The sequence below is a fragment of the Chenopodium quinoa genome, unplaced genomic scaffold (genome assembly GCF_001683475.1).
Source record: "Chenopodium quinoa cultivar QQ74 unplaced genomic scaffold, ASM168347v1, whole genome shotgun sequence".
NCBI classification, from domain to species: Eukaryota; Viridiplantae; Streptophyta; class Magnoliopsida; order Caryophyllales; family Amaranthaceae; genus Chenopodium; species Chenopodium quinoa.
In genome coordinates, this window is record NW_018744304.1 from 3,168,729 (window position 1) to 3,189,487 (window position 20,759).

The following is a 20,759-nucleotide window of genomic DNA, read 5'->3' on the forward strand; positions in this document are numbered from 1 at the left end:
ATGTTCACCAACGACAAACGGCAAGCAGAGAGAACAGGCAAATACGACACACCAAGACCGCAACACCTTCAACAACTCATCACCCAATTCCAAAACTCCACTATTTCCAACGAATCCAAAGAAAAAATCGTCGCTAATCTCGCTAACTTCTCCTACGATCCTTACAACTACGCCATTCTTCGTGACCTCAACGTTTTAGAGCTTTTCATCGACTGCTTAACTGAGCCTAATGAATGTCTCATTGAGTTCTGTGTCGGCGGAATCTGCAACGCCGTCGCTGACCCACAAAATGCTAAGATTGTTTGTGATTGCGGCAGCGTTGCAGCGTTGATTGACTGTCTTTCGAGTCCGGTGAGGAATACGGTCAAGTATGCGATTGCGGGGTTGTATTATTTACTTGATTTGGTTGATTTGAAAGAGAAGGAAAATGTGGTGGCTTTGATTAGTAAGTATTCTCAGGTTGATGGGTTTGCTAATCTTGCTCAGGCTTTGTTGGACAAGATTTCGGAAACATGAATTTCATGTTGAGGTAAATTTTTATCCTTCCTTTTCTATTTGGTAGTAATTTCAATGGTTTTATATTGTGTTGAAAGTTTGATTTTGGAATTGAATTTTGTTATAGTTAGTTGAAATTTATGATGATTTTGTGGGTTTAGGATGTTTGAAATTGTGGGATTTTAGTGGGAAGTTTGATGGTGTTGATTTGGTTGATTTCTTTGTGAATTTTGATTTTTGGGTATGAATAATTAGGGCTCGTACGTTAACGGTAAAGTAAACATGATTAGTTTAAGTATGACTAATTTCAAGCTCGTTAGTCATACAAATTTTCATATCATAAAAAAGAAAATTGTAATCCGAACTGAAATCCATAGTGATGATGGGTCCTTAGTGGTTTTATTTTTGGTTTCTTAGAGTGTGATAAGTGAAGTGATTGGAAAACGAGATCAGTTTTGATGATGAGGCTTATGCTTGAGTGAAGCTACTGATTCCATAGTATCCATACTATGAATAGCTGGGATTGATGAGAGAAATGATCCATCTTTCTTTGTCATTCGCTCATTCCAATACGTGCCCCTTTCTTGTTCATGGTCTTTCAAAGTCTAGGTGATTAACCTTTTAGCTGCTTCTACTTCCCCTTCTCCAAGATTTAAGAATGCTGTAAATCCGTGTCACGTGCTTAGTGCAATCATTACTCTTTCTTATCACACTGCTGTGCCTTAGACCTCTTTTTAGTATACCTCTCTGGGAAACAGGGCTTGTGGGATGTTATCCAACATGCTTTTGTTGAATGTCATGGGTTGGAGGCCTTTGTTGGGTATGTTGAATTTTTTAAAATTGTGTGGAGAGTTTTGGTGATGCAATGGTACAATGGAATTAGGGATTCTGTAAAATGGATTCTTAGCTTGCACATCATAGATCTTTGTGTAGCTTAGCTGAAATACATCTGAATCTCTGTTGTAGGCTATTATATTTTGTTTACCGGTTATATCTATTGAATACATAGCTTATCATATTTACTTCAAAGGTAGGGCAGTCAAGAAGGAACCATATCAATATGTCATGGCCCTTTACAACATAGCTTCCCTGCATATATTATAAACAACCAACTTCATAGAGGGAAACCATCAGTAAGCTGCAAATTTTGGAATTATTTCTTCTCATTATAATATAAATAACATCTCGCAGATCACTAAATCCTCATCCCAAACTCATCTGGCCTTAATATCACATTTTTGGGTGCCACTTTTTCTCTTCTCTTCTTCTTCTTCTTCTTCTTCTTCTTCTTCTTCTTCTTCTTCTTCTTCTTCTTCTTCTTCTTCTTCTTCTTCTTCTTCTTCTTCTTCTTCTTCTTCTTCTTCTTCTTCTTCTTCTTCTTCTTCTTCTTCTTCTTCTTCTTCTTCTTCTTCTTCTTCTTCTTCTTTTTTTCTTTTAAACCTTTAATCCAACTTGGAAATATGTGGAATGGGAATTTTATAGGTTTGAGCAGGCACTGTTGGGGATAGAAATTTGGTTCTTTGTGCGTTCTAAATTTCTAATTCTGTATTTCTTTCTTTCTTGGTGAGAATTGATAAGCTAGATCATTTTTTGGATAATTTAGATAACTAGGGAAGAGGAAAAGAGAGGAAAGATTTAATGGTGGAGACTACTGTGGAAGACACAAATAATGCCTGTATGAGAGATTTAGGGGAATTTGAAGTTCATAAAAGGAAAGGGCCGAAATGGTATTTTTTTACCCCAAAAAAATGAGGAGAATACCACTTGAAAATCTTTGGTGGCTTGAATTTTGCCTGAAGATGCTTGCCCTTATGGAGTTATGGTTGACGCTATGAATGGGGCTTGTGGGAGATGGTTGCAAGAGGGGAGGCGCCCGGGGGGGGGGGTAGTACTGTAGCTGTTATCTGTAAGTGTTTAGCAGACTGTTATGGGTTTAAGTGTTACATACTAGTGACTTAATAGATAAAATATAGAGAGGAATACTGAGTGGCTGTTTACCTAGCTGTTTGTTATCTAACACACTAATGAATAGCTAAATATACTATTTCCTCTCATCAATCATGCTGACACTTGTGAGTTCTTGCAATAGCCGGTTTGTCTGGTTTTGTTGGTGAATGCTTATCTGTTGTTAGCGCTTTCAACTTCTCTTCTGTCCCATCACCCCTCTCGCTCTCATATTTTTGTCATTTAGTTGAGAGCTCACTATTATGTCATTCTAAACATAATAAGACCCTCTAAAACATTATAACATGAGGTGTTGGAAGTATGTTTGTATGACTTGTGCATTGATGGGAAGGACGACTTTTTTCACAAGTGTTACTCCCTACATTTTTTTCTTTTCAGGTACCCATTTTGACCTTTTGTGCTATTCACATGCTCCACTTTGACTAATATTAGTGATTCTCTTGAGAAAATCATAATAATCTAGGATCTTGTTAAAAATATCTCAACCTATAGTCTCTGAATGTCAACTTTTTATGATGTTTAATTATTGATAATTAAAGATATTAGTGGTCAAAGTTTCTTGCTGACAAATCTAAAAAGTCAAAATAAGTAGATTAATAGATTTAAAAGAAATAGGTAGTATTTTGAAACTTCATTTGCTTTAAGCTTTTGTTTGTATGCATGGTGTCTTAAATTTTGTTTCTAAGAAGAATTCTCATTCATAGGCAATAAATCCTTTTTACAGGAAGGAGCTACTGGAGGCCCTTATGATTTGTCACATCCGTGCGCTTGATGCCAATAGTGACCGATATCTTCAGAATATTAGTGACCAGGGAAAGGCTCTTGCCGTTGCTTCCCAACAAACTAAATGGTTTAAGCCAATAATGAATGTGATGAAGTAAATGTATATGGTGTGAGGCTCGAAGTGGATTAAATAGAAGGGAGATGATGTGAGATTACTAGATTGTTGTATTTGTTGGTGTCTTCAAGAAAATTTCAAGCGTGCTTATGGATGAAATAAAAGCATTACAGATCATTTTAAAGAGAAACCAAGTCGTATCAATCTTGCTAATCAGGTTATTGAAATTGAGAAGAAAGCTGACGAAAGAGTTGAAGAAGCTAAAAAGGCTATGGAAGAAAAAATGGAGGAAAAATTAGCTACTCGTGATCAAATGTGGGAGGAAAGGTTCAAGAAGCTGTGTGAGAAGCTTGGAGCACCATCAGCAAACCATGATCATTAAGACAACTTAATTTGATCAATAGTAAGTTTTTTTTAGCAGTATTTAATTACATATCTTTTACTTTTAAGGTTTATATGGAACACCAATACTTGTGTTGAAATAACAAGGTGTCATACCTTCCTTAGGATAAGGGTAGTTGCTCTTTGTTATTTGGAGCTTAAATTATATAATAGCTTTAATGAATGGTTTTAATTTGCTTCATTTATATTTGAAATAGTTTCCATTTTTAACTCTTTTTTTTTTCTTTTTTGTAGGGATGACTCTGTGAAGAACTCAACAACTTACTACTTCACCAAATTAGAAGATGCAGGGGATATAAAATGTCATTGAATATTCAATGTTTTTGAGATATTATGGACAAACGATATCTTTTGTGAAGCATGACTTTATAAACTAGTGATGGTATGATGTAATTTTTTGGGATTTTAAATACTTTGTATTAATATTTACAAGTATAAATTAATGTTATTTTTACATGTTTGATTTTATATCGTACAAATATAATATTTATTATATCTCTACTACAAATCTCATGCAAACTGTGTCTATTAAACTAGTTGGACATTACAGCTTTTTTGGCTACTAATTTCCGTGGCTAAGGTTGTGTCAAGGTATTTTATTTAGCCACAAGAGGTGTTATGGCTATGTAAATGGTTCAAGGTATGAAAGGTTGTGGAAATGTCACTTGATAGCCATATATTTACCTGTAGCTAACTTAGTCTTTTATTAATTAATTTTATTGTTTGCCATAGGATTGCTAGTGGCTCATGTACTATAATAGCCATAATTTTACTTGTGGCCAGTAGGTTATTAACCACAAGATAACTCGTGGCTAAGTGTTAGTTTAGCTACATGAGTACTCATGGCTAAGTGGTAAATTAGCAACTAGAAAAACCATGACAGTAGTTTAAGGATATGCCATGGGAGTTAACATACCCGTGGCTAGAAAGCTAGCCTTAGGGTTTTGTGCCACAACAGACCACGACCAAAATACCCATGGCATAAGAAGGTAAATGTTGTAGTGTGTAGTCATTCTTAAAGCAGAAACCAAAGTACATAATACATAATATATTACAAGAGATCCAAGTAGCATGACACGCAAAAGGTTGGCAGAAACAACGTAGCTTCAGGGACCTAAAAAACATTAGGTGCTTAATTTGAAATCACATTCGCATTCAGAGTCATCTATACAAGTATTAATTTAAATAAAGAGCTCTATGAATTAGAATTGCAGGCTTCTACTTCAACAACTTAACTTACCAGCAGTAGTTGGCCCCTTTGCTTCTGGATCATATATTATAATAGTTACAAGTAAATGTTAAGGTTTAAGGACTTGTGATATTTTAGCTAGTTATCTCTCACCAAGTTTTCGTCTGTGATATATGGTGATACTCTAATGTAGGCCTCTGCCAATCAATATAATTTCTAGTTATAGTTAAAAAATATCAGATTAGTTAAGGTTAACTTTTATTAACTTTAAAGCAAAACTAAAAAAAACATATCAAATACCACTCACAATATGAAACCTACATACAGTTAAAAGCATTCTACTTTGTTTTTCTCACATTGGAGCTAATGTATAATGCATACACAAAGTGTCATTGCCTACTCAAAATGGAAGATCTCATACAAATTAAATTAATCCATGCATCATGTATTCATTACCAAACAAATTGTGTTTCCTGTCAATCAAATCATGTTGCTAACTAATAGCCAAATTGCATTTTAATTTAATTCTTTGCCAATAAAAAAAAAGTGTACATAAAATACACCAATAATATAATACATTCATTTAAAGAAACTAACATTGAATGAAACATAGACAAATATCTTAATGAATTGCATCTCTAGTTTCATAAAAATTGATTTTTCCCATAGAAGAAAGCCAAATATATTAGAGTAGCTTTAGCAAATATTAGTCTAATATGATTGCGAAATAGAACTGGTAAGTCAATATAATTAAAATTTGCAACCTACTGTTTGAAATAAAAGGAGAAGTAAATCAATATAATTGGGGTTTTGTTGGATGCATGATTGTCATTGATTAGTTGTTGTTGGAAATCTTGATGCAGTAATGGAGGAGAATAAGGTGTTATTCAGGTTTATGTACTTGAGTGTTGCTATAGACATTGAATATGAAGTAGGCAAACATAATTTGTTGGACACAACAATAGCAATTGAGGATCAAATTCGTGAAATGGAAGATCCAGTAGAAGGATCAATTGACCTCCTGCCCATCCCACATTTCAATATATATATAAAGGGAAGTATTGGACTTTAGAAGATGATGGTGATGTGTTCAAGATGATTAGGAGGTTACCTAATAAGGACATGTATACCATACATGTTGGGAGCATAGATGACCCTGGTTTCTTGGCTGACTGTATATTAGAGCACATGATGAAGCAAAATGGGACATGGCCACCCCTTGGTTATCCTCATTATGGAGGTCAACCCCCACAATGAGTATGTGTGGTTGAGTATAAACTCTAAAACACATTGTGTAATGAAAGTGTTTGGTAAATGACTCTTATTTTGGTATTTGCAGGTTGTAAAATGTCTTGGAATAGCTCATCTCCCCCAAACCAGAAGAAATGCAATTGTGGACTGCCTTTTGCAAAGCTGACATCTTGAACTAGGGAGAACCCAGGGAGGAAATTCAGGGCATGCAAATTCTATGACCCTAATACTGAGACAAGGGGGTGCAAGTGTTTTGAATGGGTTGACACTGAAGATGGAACAGATTGGTAGAAAAAGGTGATTAACCAACTTCTTCTTGACAATAGGTTGATCAAGGCTGAAGTGAACTCACTGAAGAGAGAGGTTGATGACTTGACTGGGCAGAGAAGATGTTTGTTGAATGAGGTGGACACTTTGAAACTGAAATGCAAGGCCCTAAGTGGTGACAGGAAGAAGATGATCAGCAACAATGTCAATCCTGACAGCAACCTCAAACTTGTTGTAGTTGTTATGTTTTCTGTTTTTTCAGTTTTAGGCTATGTTGTATTGAATAAACTGGTTTAATGGGGAGGTGCAAGCTGGGATGATTGTAATGCTATTCATATGTTATATTATGGAATGTAATGAACAAGCTATGAATGAATATGTTTTAATATGGAATGAAATGAAGAAGATATTACTGTTATGTGCAAAGTGATTACTGTCAATGAACATGTTATTACTGTCAATGAACATGTCTGACAAAAAAATTTGTGTTCAACCCAACACATTACATCCATAAGCATTGTAGCATCCAAAAGCATATCACATAGTCATTAACAAGTTCAAAAACATCCAACTAACTATATCCCCCTTCTAACATACAAAATGGGAGGTGATTCATGTACTTCCTAAGTCTAAGTACATTATACTACTTCTTAGGTCTAATGACTTGTAGCTTTCTTCTTGGTGGCATTTGACTTGGGAGGGTGGCTGCAGCTGATGTGGATGATGTTGGAGGAGGTGCATAGCTTGTGGCAGCTGTTGTGGATGCAGCTTGGCTCTGCTGACTGTCATGTTGCTGTTGCTGCTTCCTCTGCTGCTCTTCTTGAGGAAACTTCTTTCTCCCTATGCTGTTAGGACCAGGTGTACCACCAACTGCACTCTGTAAACCACATTATAGAGTTAGCAATTAAAGCTAGACTGCCAAAACCAAAAATGCAAAAACCTAAAATCTTACTTATTACCTTTTTCAAAGCTATTTCTGCTCTCCTCTTTCTCTGATCTTTGACCCAGTCAGTGTCCAAATGGGGTCTGCCACCTTCTTTTTTTGGGGAGGACACTGCAACAGGTTTCACATGAGGGTTTTTGCAGGTTTTAGCATAGTGGCCTAGGTGGCCACAATTCTTACAAGTGGCCTTCCTTTTGAGTGGCTGCTGCCCCTCTTGCTTTTGCCCCCCAATTTCTCCCTTTTCCAACTTCCTCTTCTTTGATTTAGGCCTACCAGGCTGTATTTTGATTGCTGGTGGTAGAGGTTGCCTAAGCTGCACCTTTTGCCAATAGTGTGGACCAGGCATTGCTGCAATCTCCAGCCTATATGCCAACATATATGTTGACACAAGATAAGCACTATCAACATAATCTTCTGGATCAGCCCTTTTGTCCATGATGCATGCATATGCATGGACACAAGGGATACCAGTTAGATCCCAATGAAAGCAGGTGCATGTTGCCTGACTCAAGTCCGCTATGACTAGATCAGAATTGAGTTCTACCTCATAAGTGTCACCCCTAGACAGTTGCACAATGCAATGCCTTGCAGCTGGTTCCATCTTCTGAAAAAGCTTCTTCACATAAGGAACAACCTTCCCTTCCATTTTCTGATAAGCATCCCATTTGTCATTGTTTCTTTTCATGGCATACCTCCTAAGCCACTCCATTTGAGTCAAAATAGGCTTGTCCCTAGCTTCTTTAATTACAGCATTAAAAGTTTCACAAATGTTGTTGAGCAACATGTTTGACTTAGGATGTGTGCTAAAGGCATGTCTAGACCAATGTTTGGCTAGAATGTCAGAAAGGTATTCAAATGCTTCTTCAGAGAAGAACCTAATTGACTCCATTGCAACCTCAAAGGCAAACTACAAATGTAAGACAAACCATACACACATTTACACACAAAAATCAGAATGCCAACCAGTCACAAACAAATATGAAATACAATTATATCTTGGTATTTATGCATACCAGTGTTGTAGCCCTTGCTGCAGACCAGAAGAGTTCCTTGAAAGTTGAGCCACTAAATTGCAACTTGAAGTTTGCCCAAATATGTCTGACACAAAACCTAGTGTCTGCATAAGGAACCACTTGGTGCAAAGCTTCTACCAGTCCCTGTTCACACAGCATACATCAAATTAGGAAATTGCCATGAAAAATAAACAAAGCATTCATATTAGATTTGTATTTATGTTTACCTTTTGCCTATCAGATATAAAGGTATAGCCCAGGCCTCGATCTTCATCTCTCACTGCTTTCATCAAGCTCTCAAGAAACCACACCCAAGTTTCTGTATTTTCAATTTCAGCTGTTGCCCAAGCAATGGGGTAAATATTGTTATAGCCATCCTTACCAACTGCAACCAAAATCTGACCAGGATAGGGACCTTTCAGATGGCAGCCATCAACCCCAATAAGTGGTTTGCAACTAGACATGAATCCTTTCCTAAGTGGTGCAAGGCATATGAACATTCTTAAGAACAGAGGTGGTTCAATCTGCTCCAATCCATCAACTACCACATTGCCCTCAGTACCAGGGCTGTATTGCATGAGAGCCTTCCCATAGTCCCACACTCTTGCATACTGTTCTGCTGCAGAACCATATATCATAAGCTTAGCTCTTGCTCTTGCCATCCAAGCTTTATAATATTTAATTTCAATACCTAAATCACCTAACACTCTCCTCCTGAAAATTTTAAGCTTCTTCCCAGGGTCACTTCTCCACTCCTCAATGTACCTCTCAGCTAAAAATTCAGCAGACAAATTTAGATTGCTTCTAACCCTTACACACTTGTGCTTCAAATGCAGACTCTTAATCTGCCAAAAATCCTGGTTCACAGACCTCCTACCCACAACCTTAAAATGGCATTTACTCCCCCCAACACATGTGCACATAGGCAGCCTAGTTCTTTTTTTTATTCCATTTGCATTTACATCTTCTTCTACACTGTGTTGTTATTTTGCTGCTGTCATTGTGCAAATACCATTATTCATACCTGTTCTCAATGGCATGCTTCTTCAAAGCTTCCCTGAACACTTTGTTATTAAAAAACTTCTGTCCTTTCACAAATTGAATGGCCTTCTTGAAGTCTGTTGATGCATGAAACCATGGACAATTATCCTGCTCATCATCAGACCCTTTAGGGCTATCTAACTCCTCACTGTCAAAAGTGAACTCTCCCTGCACAACAACTTCTTTGCTCAACAGTTCACTTTCAAGCAGATCATCATTGTTTTGCACTTCATATTCAATCCTTTGTTGCTCAGTTTGGAGACTTTCATTCACAACATCAATGATGTTGTTAATTGTGCTGTTAAGACCATCTCCAATATCAGTCTCCTCATCTTCCCCCTCTTCTTCCCCTGCTTCCCACTCTATGTCAGTATCAGGGCAGTCAGAGCTTGAAGAACCAGATCCAGTTTCTGAATCAAACAACTCACTGTCAACCTCTCCCTTTTTTTTCCCTTTGCTTTTCCCCTGTGTTTTACCCTTTCCCAGTACCTTTCCCTTCACCCTACTTTCCCCAGATGTGCCTTATTCTTCACCTTGCTTCTTCTTCCCTTTCACACTCTCTGAAAACAATTGCTTTCTTGTTGTTTTTTAACTTTGCTTTCCAACCCTAGCCCCTTTTTTTTTGGTTTTATTTCCCATCCTTCTCTTTATTTCCCAATTACTGCTTAAACCTTGGGCTTCTCCTAAGTTCACCGGGCTTCACTGCTTTGCTTTGAATGTCTTGGGTAGTATAGTATACTACAACAAACCCATCCTTGGTCTTTGTCTCCAAAAACCCCCTCACATCATCATCAGTAACTATTTCTTGTTTACCAGTTGACCAACTCTTCCCCTTTTTTTATACCAAATGTTCCACATGCTAGGCACATGCAAATCTAACTTTACAAAGCCCCAAATGCAAGATTCCATTAATAAGTGGACTGACATCTCACTCAGTCTACACTTGTACCTCCAATATTCACAGCCACCATCATATCCACACAAAGTCTTTCCCTTTATTTATTTTATTCACAAACCCACCCCCTAATCTAACCTTAACATCCACAAATTCATTTTCAACAGCAATCTGTACATATCATAAGCCACTATCAATACATGTACACAACACCAAATGCCTCACTAATCCCCATATCAGAAGTAAACATACATAATGCAATGTGTTCAACATAGCAGCAATAAACTAATCCCACAACTAGTTGTCCTCAAAACATCATTAAACAATTCAACTACCACTAAACAAACCAGCATTAAAAAAAGCAATGTATTGGGCATAATGTAAAAAAACATATCCCTGTATCACTGTCCTACCAACATACATAAAGTATTCAACAATAACTGACCTGCTTTAATTAATTCAATGAACTACATAATGAACCCTAACTTTGCACATATTTGCAATTATACCATCAACAACCAACAACTTTCACAATTAAAGACAAGGAACAAAATACATTACCTCTGACGTCGCCATTGTACACTGCGATTGTCAGATTCCTGCCCAACGCTACTGGTCTCCAGCAAACACCCAAACAGATGGCGCGCAATCACCTACGAGCAAGTCCTTTGTTTCAGAGAGAAAATTAGGGTTTCCACCACTAATTAGGGTTTTAAATTCCCCAATTTTTGATAAATTATGAATACACAGAGAGCGCAAAATAGATTAAACAGATTTTTTTGAGATTTTTCTGAGAAATTCAACCAAGAAGCAACTAACAATAACTTCTGGAAGTTCAACTGTGAGGGAAGTCGAAATAGAACGAAAAAAAAGGAGGGAAATAAGTTATGGTGGGCCCAATGTCTTAAATTTCCACCGGATTTTCAAAATGGGTGGTCATCTGTGTGAAAATTTAATTTAATGGGTGGTTATTTTAATTTTTTTTTTTGGGTGGTTAAATTTAAAAGTGACTATTTTTTGGGTGGTTATTTTCAAAATTTCCTTTTTTTTTTATTTATTTATTTTTTTTTTTTGTGATAGTAGCAAAATTTTTTGGCTGTAATACTGAACCAACTATGCATAGTTTTGATGGAGATTATTCCAAGTTGAATTTATGCGGGTTGATTGCAAGTTGTAGGGGACAGGTTTGTGACCAGGTAATTAGATCGAACACATAGTTTGATCAAATCCATTTCATAATTACTATTATTCTAACTTTTGTCAAATAGTTATGCAGTATGTCAGGGTTGCGCATAGAATTTATGAGAAAGTATGGGAGAGGCAATTTGTTGGTAAAAGTAAGCGGTTCATGTTAGATCCCTCGTTTGGCTTAAGTTCTACTTTCGTTTTCCCTTGTAAGTTATGGTATAGTTAGTAGTAGAATTATAAGTCCTTAAAGGGATTCTTCTTATGTTTTTGCAGATAATGATTCTCAACTCTAACGGACGCATGGATGCAATTCAGAAGCATGTGAGAGCTTACTGTAAGAGAATGAAGGAAACTAAAAACCAAACCCGGTGATGAGTACCTTTCACGTTTTGATTAACGAGTTCGGTAAAGAGTTGAAGAGTCTTGCGAAGATTCCTTAAGCCTTTACCATATTTATAACCTTACCCAAATCATTTTAATTCAAAATTATTCATTTCGTGTCTTTAAACCCAAAATCATCTATTTCGTGCCCTGAAAATCATTCAGTTCTTGTCTAAATCAAAAACATCAAAACCAGATTATTTTGGTCCATAATACCTGTCCAATTATTGTTTAGTTGGATGGGTTTTGAAAAGAGCTTTCCAACGATATATTATAAGCTCAAATACGACTTAAAACGAATAAGTTATGGCCAAAATGCTAAACCGAGCCCAAACCGAGCCTAGGTCCACCTTACCTACGACCCAATGATTATATGGGGTCAAATACTTTATTTAGGCCCTATATGATCATACTCCTAATCCTAAATCAATTAGGACTCTTTTAGAAGTTTCTAGGAGGTTGTAGTTTATCCTTTCCTAAAAGATAAAGATCAAATAGTTCGAAATTGAATAAAACTTCTCATATGATAGTTCTTATCCCGTTGAAATTTAAAGATGTTCGGATATCTTTTGCAAACATAATCCCATTAGAAATCAAACTCCGTACGACTTTAATATCTTTTTTGGAACCAGCGCGCAACGCCCAGACCCAGCGCGACGCGTCAAAGTCAGGTTTACTTCCATTCAAATTCTGATCTTGTTCTGATCATTCGACTCTCTTTTTTCTTATAAATAGGGGTCATGTTCCCCGTTTTCATATCAGCTAGAATCACCAATCATAAGCCCCAATTAGCTATAATCATCTAGCTCCAATCATCATCGATCCTTATCAATCATCCATGTCCTTAGCCTAAACGCATTCTTGATACACCCCTAAATCAGTCACAATACCTCCTTCGTGAGTTTCGAATACTCCAAGCCATATTCGACGTTGCCTTCGACCTAGACGTGAAAGGTTGATAGTTTTAAGGGTTTGGTCCCAAATCTATATTTCAATTCATATTTGATTTATTTACTTTATTGATTTTAACTTTCTTGAAGTTTACTAACATGTGTATTGTTTTAATAGTAAGAAAGTCGAGGCATCAAAGTAATTAATTCAACTACTTAATTATTCTTTTGATTTTGGAGTAGAAATCATGCTTTGGATGTTATTTTGATTTCTAGTATCATGTTTAGGCTAAAGCTTTGATCTTGTTATTAGTGACATGCTAGGATTTGTTATTAATCCATTTAGTATCATGTCTAGGATCTTACTACTAACGATGTTATGATGATGATTGTTATATTAATCATATGTTGTTTGATTATTCATGATTTATTGCTATTGCTTGATCATGCACCTTTTTGTAGGTTTAAAGGAAATTTATACTTGAAATCATGCCTAATAAGATAATTAATAATTTGATTTAGGCATGATATGATTTTAATTCAAGTGATCACCAATAAATATTTGATTGTGTATTAATAATCAACTAACGTAGATTAAACAGGTTTAGGATTAACTGGATGTATGTATGTTGATCGAAAAGCGTGCATGAATATCATAAGAATTGAGTAGAGGCCTATTTAGGGCGGGTTTGACTTCTCTTAGGTCAAATTCATACCATCATTCCCGAACATCCAGTCATGGTTCTGGACCACTATGGAGTTAGCAACCTCTATGATTGTGAATGGGGTGTAACCTTCACACCTGTGAACGGTTTACAAGTTCCTAAAACTTGTTGGCGACTCTTTTTCTCTAGCTTCTTTTCCTTGGAATGCCGCCCTGCTTAAAAATATGAACCACAGTAGGGCGTGAGTTGAAATATTCTCTACAGGTCCCTAACAGAGTTAATGTGGTAAAAATCACACTAGTTTTTTAATATTCGAATGGAGAAAGTTGAAGATTCTAATAAACAAGTTCCACTTGAGACAATCATGCATCGAAGAGACGCTAAGCCAAGTATCAAATAGTTGTAAGTATCTTGATATGAGTACCAAGGGAATCTCACTGGACAAAGATCTTCTTCAGCACAAGTTCTCAGCCACTGACATCCCTAAGTTCAAAGCCACTGACAATCCTTACTTTTACTTAAAGGCTTTGAGACAATCATGGAAATCAAGGGGATTGACAAGAAAATCTTCCCTTCGCTCTTCTCTCTTTCCTTGGAACCAGTATTCCAACAATGGTTCTTTTCTATAGGTTCCGAGAAAATTTTTACGCATGTTTTCATTGATAGATACAAGTATAATATCCAAGTAGAAACTGATCGTAGAGAACTCAAAATCCTTAAGAAAAAGGAAAATGAGGGTTTCACTACATTTTACAATTGATGGAAAGCGATGACTTCTGCCAAAATGATTGAAGTCCTAAGTGAAAAAGAATTCGTGAGATTGTTCATTAGAAATCTCCAAGAAAAGTATCAAAAGCACTTGAAATATCAAACTCTGAACACTTTCAAGGCTGTCTATACATATGCATTGATATTGAAGATGACCTTATGAAATCAAGAGCTGCTAAATATAGTAACATCAGTGGCTGGAAAGGAAAGAAGACTCCTTCTTCTTCCGAAAACACCCACTCTAATAACAATTTTAGAACCTACGATCTTAATGATGTCTTAGCCATAGACAATCAAGGACCAAGAAGGAAACAAAGGAAATAGTTCACCCCTATTGGGATGAGCTATGACACCGCCTTCGATCGTCTCCATGCCAAGGGGCTCATTACTCCCATCGAACCTATTCAAGATCCGACGCTTGAAAGAAGATCGCCCAACTAGAATCCTACGCCCATTGCAAGTACCCTCAAGGTAGAGGTCATACTACCGAGATTTGTTGGAAATTAAAGGAGGCCATCCAATATTTTATTGATAAAGATAATCCACTTCATTAAGTGATTTACTAGATAATAAAAAACAGAGGATCTTGAATGCTATTCAAAATTCAGACGAACTACGCGGAAAGGCCATTGAATAGTTGGAAAAAGCCAGGGCTCGCTTAAAGAAAGTCGAAATAAACGCGGATCAGTTTTGAGTGAATGGATATTCTGAAATAGAACGAGAAAAAATGAATTTGATTAATTCAACTTATAAAACTTTAGAACAATTCAAAAATTATAAAAACGAAACCATTCAGTTTGAACAACAAAAAGCGATTAATCAAGTCCGACAACGGGTTTATATAACAAGCTTCCTATTCCTCCTGCCGGCAAGAAGACCGAGTAATAATGAGACGAGGCACAAGGCACTTCGATTTTTTCGGAAATTCATGAATTTTCTTTCTTTATTTCTTGTTTTCCCCTTCCCCAATGAGTCTAACATAGGCACCCTCCATCATTTTTAAGATTTATCTCATGAGTTTGTTTTTACCCTTTCCATTTCAATAAATTGAGCATTTATTTCCTTGCATATGATCATTGCATTACGTTTCATAAAAAAAAAAAAAAAAAATCCACGCCGAGCTAGACACAAGGTATACCAATGATTTGAGGCATCCCTTATAGCCACATCATATCATCTTTACCCATTCAAATATACAATCTCTTTTGATAAATCACTTTGAGCCTCGTCTAACGATTAGCCTTTCCTTTTTTTTTTTCAACCCACATCTACCTAACCTTGGGATTGGTTGATGTGCAACTTATGCCATTTTCAAAGCAAAATCTTGAGTGTTTTTACCAAATTCTAAAATTTCAAAAATTCAAAAAGCAAATACAGATAAAAGTGTGCAAAAGGGAAAGTGTTCCAATGTCTGATCTTTGATATGAACATGTCTCGAATTGCGTCTCTTATCGAGTGCTCGGCACTGTGCTTGAGAAACATGAATGCCAAGTGAGTGATAGACCGCATGATCGGGATTGCCCACACTTATTCAAAAGAAGATTCAAATACAATTCTCAAATGCAAAAACAAAAAAGCAAAAAAACAAGCTCAAAAGCGAGAAACCTCAAGCATATAAACACCAAGATTCAAATGCAAGGTTGCATTCCTTGGGGGTTTATTTTGGGTCTTTAGCCTTTATCCTTTCTTCTTCAACCTTTATCCTAACCCGTTACAACTCTTGAAAGACCTCCTTACACTTGTACGAGGTTCGGTTAGAGCTACGTTTGGCTTGATTCCTAACGGATACGTAGGCAATCTCACATTGGGGTGCGGCCGTAATAATTATTCATCACATATTCATGCATGATCATATCAAGGGATCTCCAATGCTCATCCCTATCCATTTAGAGCTAGACTTGGGGGCTTGATCCCTACTTTATTAGCCTACCCAGCCTAAGAGTCACCATCATTTGGCTTTTCTCAAGATATTTTTCCATACCCTTAGCCTTTGCAGCCTAACCTTAGTGTCACTCTCACACACATCACAAATACATAGCCAAATAATCCTTCCCTTAGGAACCCTTTGTCATGAAATCTTGATACAATTCCCAAGCATGCCTTATCATTTTAGAATCACTCATAATCATTGCATCACAAAGTATGAGGTGCTTAAACTCCGAGCCTAAGTTACCCAAACACTTTCATTATCGAATAAACAATCCTTGCACCATGAGATACAACGATTAATGCATACATTTGATTAAGCTCATTCAATATGCATCATTACTCAATTCATCCTTTTCATTTTTTTTCCTTTTGAGGAAGTTCAAAAACTTTGTTTTTCACCAACACTTTACCTTAATTTATTTTCACGTCTTTCTTTTCGGGAAAAAGTCGGTACCCTCCACAAAAATGACAATTGTTTTTTTGCTCTTCTACGTTTTCGAGTTGCACGAGCACAATCACAACACAATACACACACGAGTCATGCACACTGAATCATGTCACCATATCGAGTTGAGTATGCACACATGAGTTATGCACATTGAGTCATGTCATTTCACCACATCATCACATCGAGTCAATATGAGTACATTGAGTCACACAATCAGTCAAGTAACACCAAGCCTTGGGTTAACCTCAAAAAAACTACAAACATGAGAACAGTCCTATAGTCCAAAAAATAGATGCAGGTACAATAAGTCCCTAGCGGACGAGTAACCTTTACAAAAGATTTAAAACAATTTGATTGAGCACAAATGAGTGAAAAAGCATAAGCAACAGCAATGTAGCTGAACGAGCAGAAAGTTTTTAGAAAACTCTGAACCTGAATTCAAAGCAGCACGACAGTTCCAACGCAGCGCGATTAAACCTACTGCTTCGCGATAGGCCTGTTGTCGCACGATAAAACCTAACATGTCACATCGGACTTGAGTTCCTGCAGATCGATTTGCTGGACGATAATTATCTACTTAAGCCTCGTGATGAGCAATTGATTTTCCCTTGAGCCTCGTGATGAGCAGTTTGCCAAAAAATCGATTTGATTGATGATCGGCCCGATTACGATCACATTTAATTGTAGGTAGGCCCGATGACGATCACATTTGATTAAAGCACATTTTATTCGATTAAAGAACACATTTGAGAAGTGACCGGCTCGATTACGATCACATTTGAGCAGTGATCGGCTTGATTACGATCACATTTGAAAAGCGATTGGCCCGGTTACGATCACATTTGAAAAGGGATCGACCCGATTACGATCACGATTTTCAAAGATGGTTCAATAAGGCTCTCCAGGTGAGATAAGACCAATGAAGGAAGATTTCTGGGTTTTAATTAGGGTTTTTTTCGATTTCTGGGTTTTTATTAGGGTTTTTTTCTATGGTGTTTCTGGTTTTTTTTCCTTTTTCTGGGATTTTATATTTTTTATTTGGATTTTTTTGGGTTTTTTCTGGATTTTTTTTCTAGGTATTTTCTTGATTTTTTCCTGGGTTTTTTTTCTTGTTTTTTTCGTTTTTAGATCTTCGTTTTTAGATCTGTGTTTTCGTTTTGTTGTTTCGTTTTCAGATCTATGTTTTCCAGACTTTGTTTCGTTTATAAGGTATTATCCGTTGTTTGTTTTTTTGGTTTTTCAGATCGTTTGCAAATCTTGTTTTTGTTTTCGTTTTTCTTGTTTTCAGATCGTTTTTAGATCGTTTTTTGTTTTTTAATCATTTTTCAGATCGATTTTTTTTCGTTTTTCAGATCTTGTTTTCGGCTTCGTTTTTCGTTTTTTTGTTCTTGTTTTTTCAGATGGTTTTTTTGTTCGGTTTCTGGGTTCGATTTCGTTTTTTCTGGGTTTTTTTTTTTGTTTTTTTCGATTTGTGGGTTTGTTTTTTCTGGGTTCGATTTCGATTTCAATTTTTTCGATTTCGTTTTTTCTGGGTTTGTTTTTTTGTTCGATTTCTTGGTTTTTTTTTTCAAATCTGGGTTCGATTTCTGGGTTTTTTTTTTCTTCAGATTTTCAATTTTTCAGATATTCGTTTTCAGATTTTTTAATTTTTCGTTCTTCGTTTTTCGTTTTTTAGTTTTTCATATCTTAGTTTTTCAGATTTTCAAATTCTAATCATCCAGAGATACAATACCAAAATTAAGATGCAAAGTTGCAAACTAAGAAGACATTGATCAGTAAGATCAGTAATCTGGACAGGACTAAGATAATATAATAATAATAATAATAATAATAATAATAATAATAATAATAATAATAATAATAATAATAATAATAATAATAATAATAATAATATTAAAAAGAAAGACCTAATACAACGGAAGAAAGACTTATTATAACGGATTGGGGAGCAATCTGTTGTATTAGGTTTAGTTATTCCAAAAAAGAAGAAAGGAACCTAATCCAACGGATTGGGCAATCCGTTGGATTAGGTTCCTTTTACCGTTGTATTAGACCTAATCCAACCCTAGCAAATGTGACGGTTGCTAGCCGTTGTATTAGGTCTAATACAACAGTTTTTAACACCTAATACAACGGAAATAGGGGTTGGATTAGCTCTCAAATGTAGTAGTGTTAAAATAATTCAGTTCTTGTCTAAATCAAAAACGTCCAAAACAGATTATTTTGGTCCATAATATCTGTCCAATTATTGTTTAGTTGGATGGGGTCTAAAAAGAGCTTTCCAACGATATATTATAAGCTCTAATACGACTTAAAACGAATAAGTTATGGCCAAAATGCTAAACCGAGCCCAAACCGAGCCTAGGTCCACCTTACCTACGACCCAATGATTATTTGGGGTCAAATACTTTATTTAGGCCCTATATGATCATACTCCTAATCCTAAATCAATTAGGACTCTTTTAGAAGTTTCTAGGAGGTTGTAGTTTATCCTTTCCTAAAAGATAAAGATCAAAGAGTTCGAAATTGAATAAAACTTCTCATATGATAGTTCTTATTTCGTTCAAATTTAAAGATGTTCGGATATCTTTTGAAAACATAATCCCATTAGAAATAAAACTCTGTCAGCTTTAATATCTTTTTTAGAACCAGTGCGCAACGCCAGGACCAACGCGGCGCGTTAGACCCAGCGCGGCGCGTCAAAGTCAAGTTTACTTCCATTCAAATTTTGATCTTTTTCTGATCGTTCGACTCTCTTTTTTCTTATAAATAGGGGTCATTTTCCCCGTTTTCATATCAGCTAGAATCACCAATCATAAGCCACAATTAGCTATAATCGTCTAGCTCCAATCATCATCGATCCTTATCAATCATCCATGTCCTTAGCCTAAACGCATCCTTGATACACCCCTAAATCAGTCACAATACCTCCTTCGCGAGTTTCGAATACTCCAAGCCATATTCGACGTTGCCTTTGACCTAGATGTGAAAGGTTTATAGTTCTAAGGGTTTGGTCCCAAATCTATATTTCGATTCATATTTAATTTATTTACTTATCGGTTTTATCTTTCTTGAAGTTTACTAATGTGTGTATTGTTTTAATAGCAAGAAAGTCGAGGCATCAAAGTAAGTAATTCAACTACTTAATTATTCTTTTTATTTTGGAGTAAAAATCATGCTTAAGATGTTATTTTGATTTCTAGTATCATGTTTAGGCTAAAGCTTTGATCTTGTTATTAGTGACATGCTAGGATTTGTTATTAATCCGTTTAGTATCATGTCTAGGATCTTACTACTAACGACGTTATGATGATGATTGTTATATTAATCATATGTTGCTTGATTATTCATGATTTATTGCTATTGCTTGATTATGCACCTTTTTGCAGGTTTAAAGGGAATTTATACTTGAAATCACGCCTAATAATATAATTAGTATTTTGATTTTGGCATAATATGATTTTAATTCAAGTAATCACCAATAATATATTTGATTGTGCATTAATAATCAACCAACGTAGATTAAACAAGTTTAGGATTAACTTGATGTATGTATGTTTATCGAAAAGCGCGCACGAATATCATAAGAATTGAGTAGAGGCCTATTTAGGGCAGGTTTGACTTCTCTTAAGTCAAATTCATACCATCATTCCTGAAAATACATTCATGGTTCCGGACCACTATGGAGTTAGCAACCTCTATGATTGTGAATGGGGTGTAACCTTCACACCCGTGAACGGTTTACAAGTTCCTAAAACTTGTTAGCAACTCTTTTTCTCTAGCTTCTTTTCCTTGGAACGCCGCCCTGCTTAAAAAATGAACCACAATAGGGCGAGATTTGATATATTCCCTACAGGTCCCTAACAGAGTTAATGTGGTAAAAATCACATTAGTTTTTTAATAAAGGGTTAGAGGACGCCATATTTATTATATACATTTTTCATTTCCAATTAGAATCTAAATTTTTTTTGTTGTGTGTCTGATTTGAAAACAGGTTTTCATCCCAGTTATTCGTGATGGCCATTGGTGGTGTGTGGTGTTTTCCATGAACAAGGAGGAGGTTATTGTCATTGACTCCATCTAAACCAAAAATTCTTGTGACTATAGGAGTGTTGAGGTTTCTCAATTGGTAAAGCACACTCACTTGGCAATTCAAAGAAGAACGGTCTTCTTATTGTGGGATGTTGACTA

General features: G+C 36.0%; 2 protein-coding genes across 3 annotated transcripts; one reads left to right on the forward strand and one right to left on the reverse strand.

Annotated features, from left to right (window-relative positions):
• LOC110695650 (armadillo repeat-containing protein 7-like) lies at positions 1–577 on the forward strand. 2 transcript variants are annotated; one of them, XM_021872864.1, is made up of 2 exons: positions 1–368; positions 460–577. In XM_021872864.1, the coding sequence occupies exons 1-2, from the start codon at positions 1–3 to the stop codon at positions 560–562; spliced, it is 471 nt and encodes a 156-aa protein (XP_021728556.1). In that variant the 3' UTR covers positions 563–577. The 2 variants fall into 2 exon arrangements, with proteins under 2 accessions (XP_021728556.1, XP_021728555.1); XM_021872863.1 differs by having other exon boundaries at positions 1–553.
• A 6,473-nt stretch (positions 578–7,050) lies between these two features.
• Positions 7,051–10,875, reverse strand: LOC110695802. The gene is made up of 8 exons (XM_021873033.1): positions 10,861–10,875; positions 10,438–10,470; positions 10,067–10,236; positions 9,388–9,906; positions 8,591–9,236; positions 8,364–8,507; positions 7,367–8,257; positions 7,051–7,284 (listed from the first exon to the last, which is right to left on the reverse strand). The coding sequence occupies exons 1-8, from the start codon at positions 10,873–10,875 to the stop codon at positions 7,051–7,053; spliced, it is 2,652 nt and encodes an 883-aa protein (XP_021728725.1).
• Between the last annotated feature and the right edge of the window lie 9,884 nt (positions 10,876–20,759).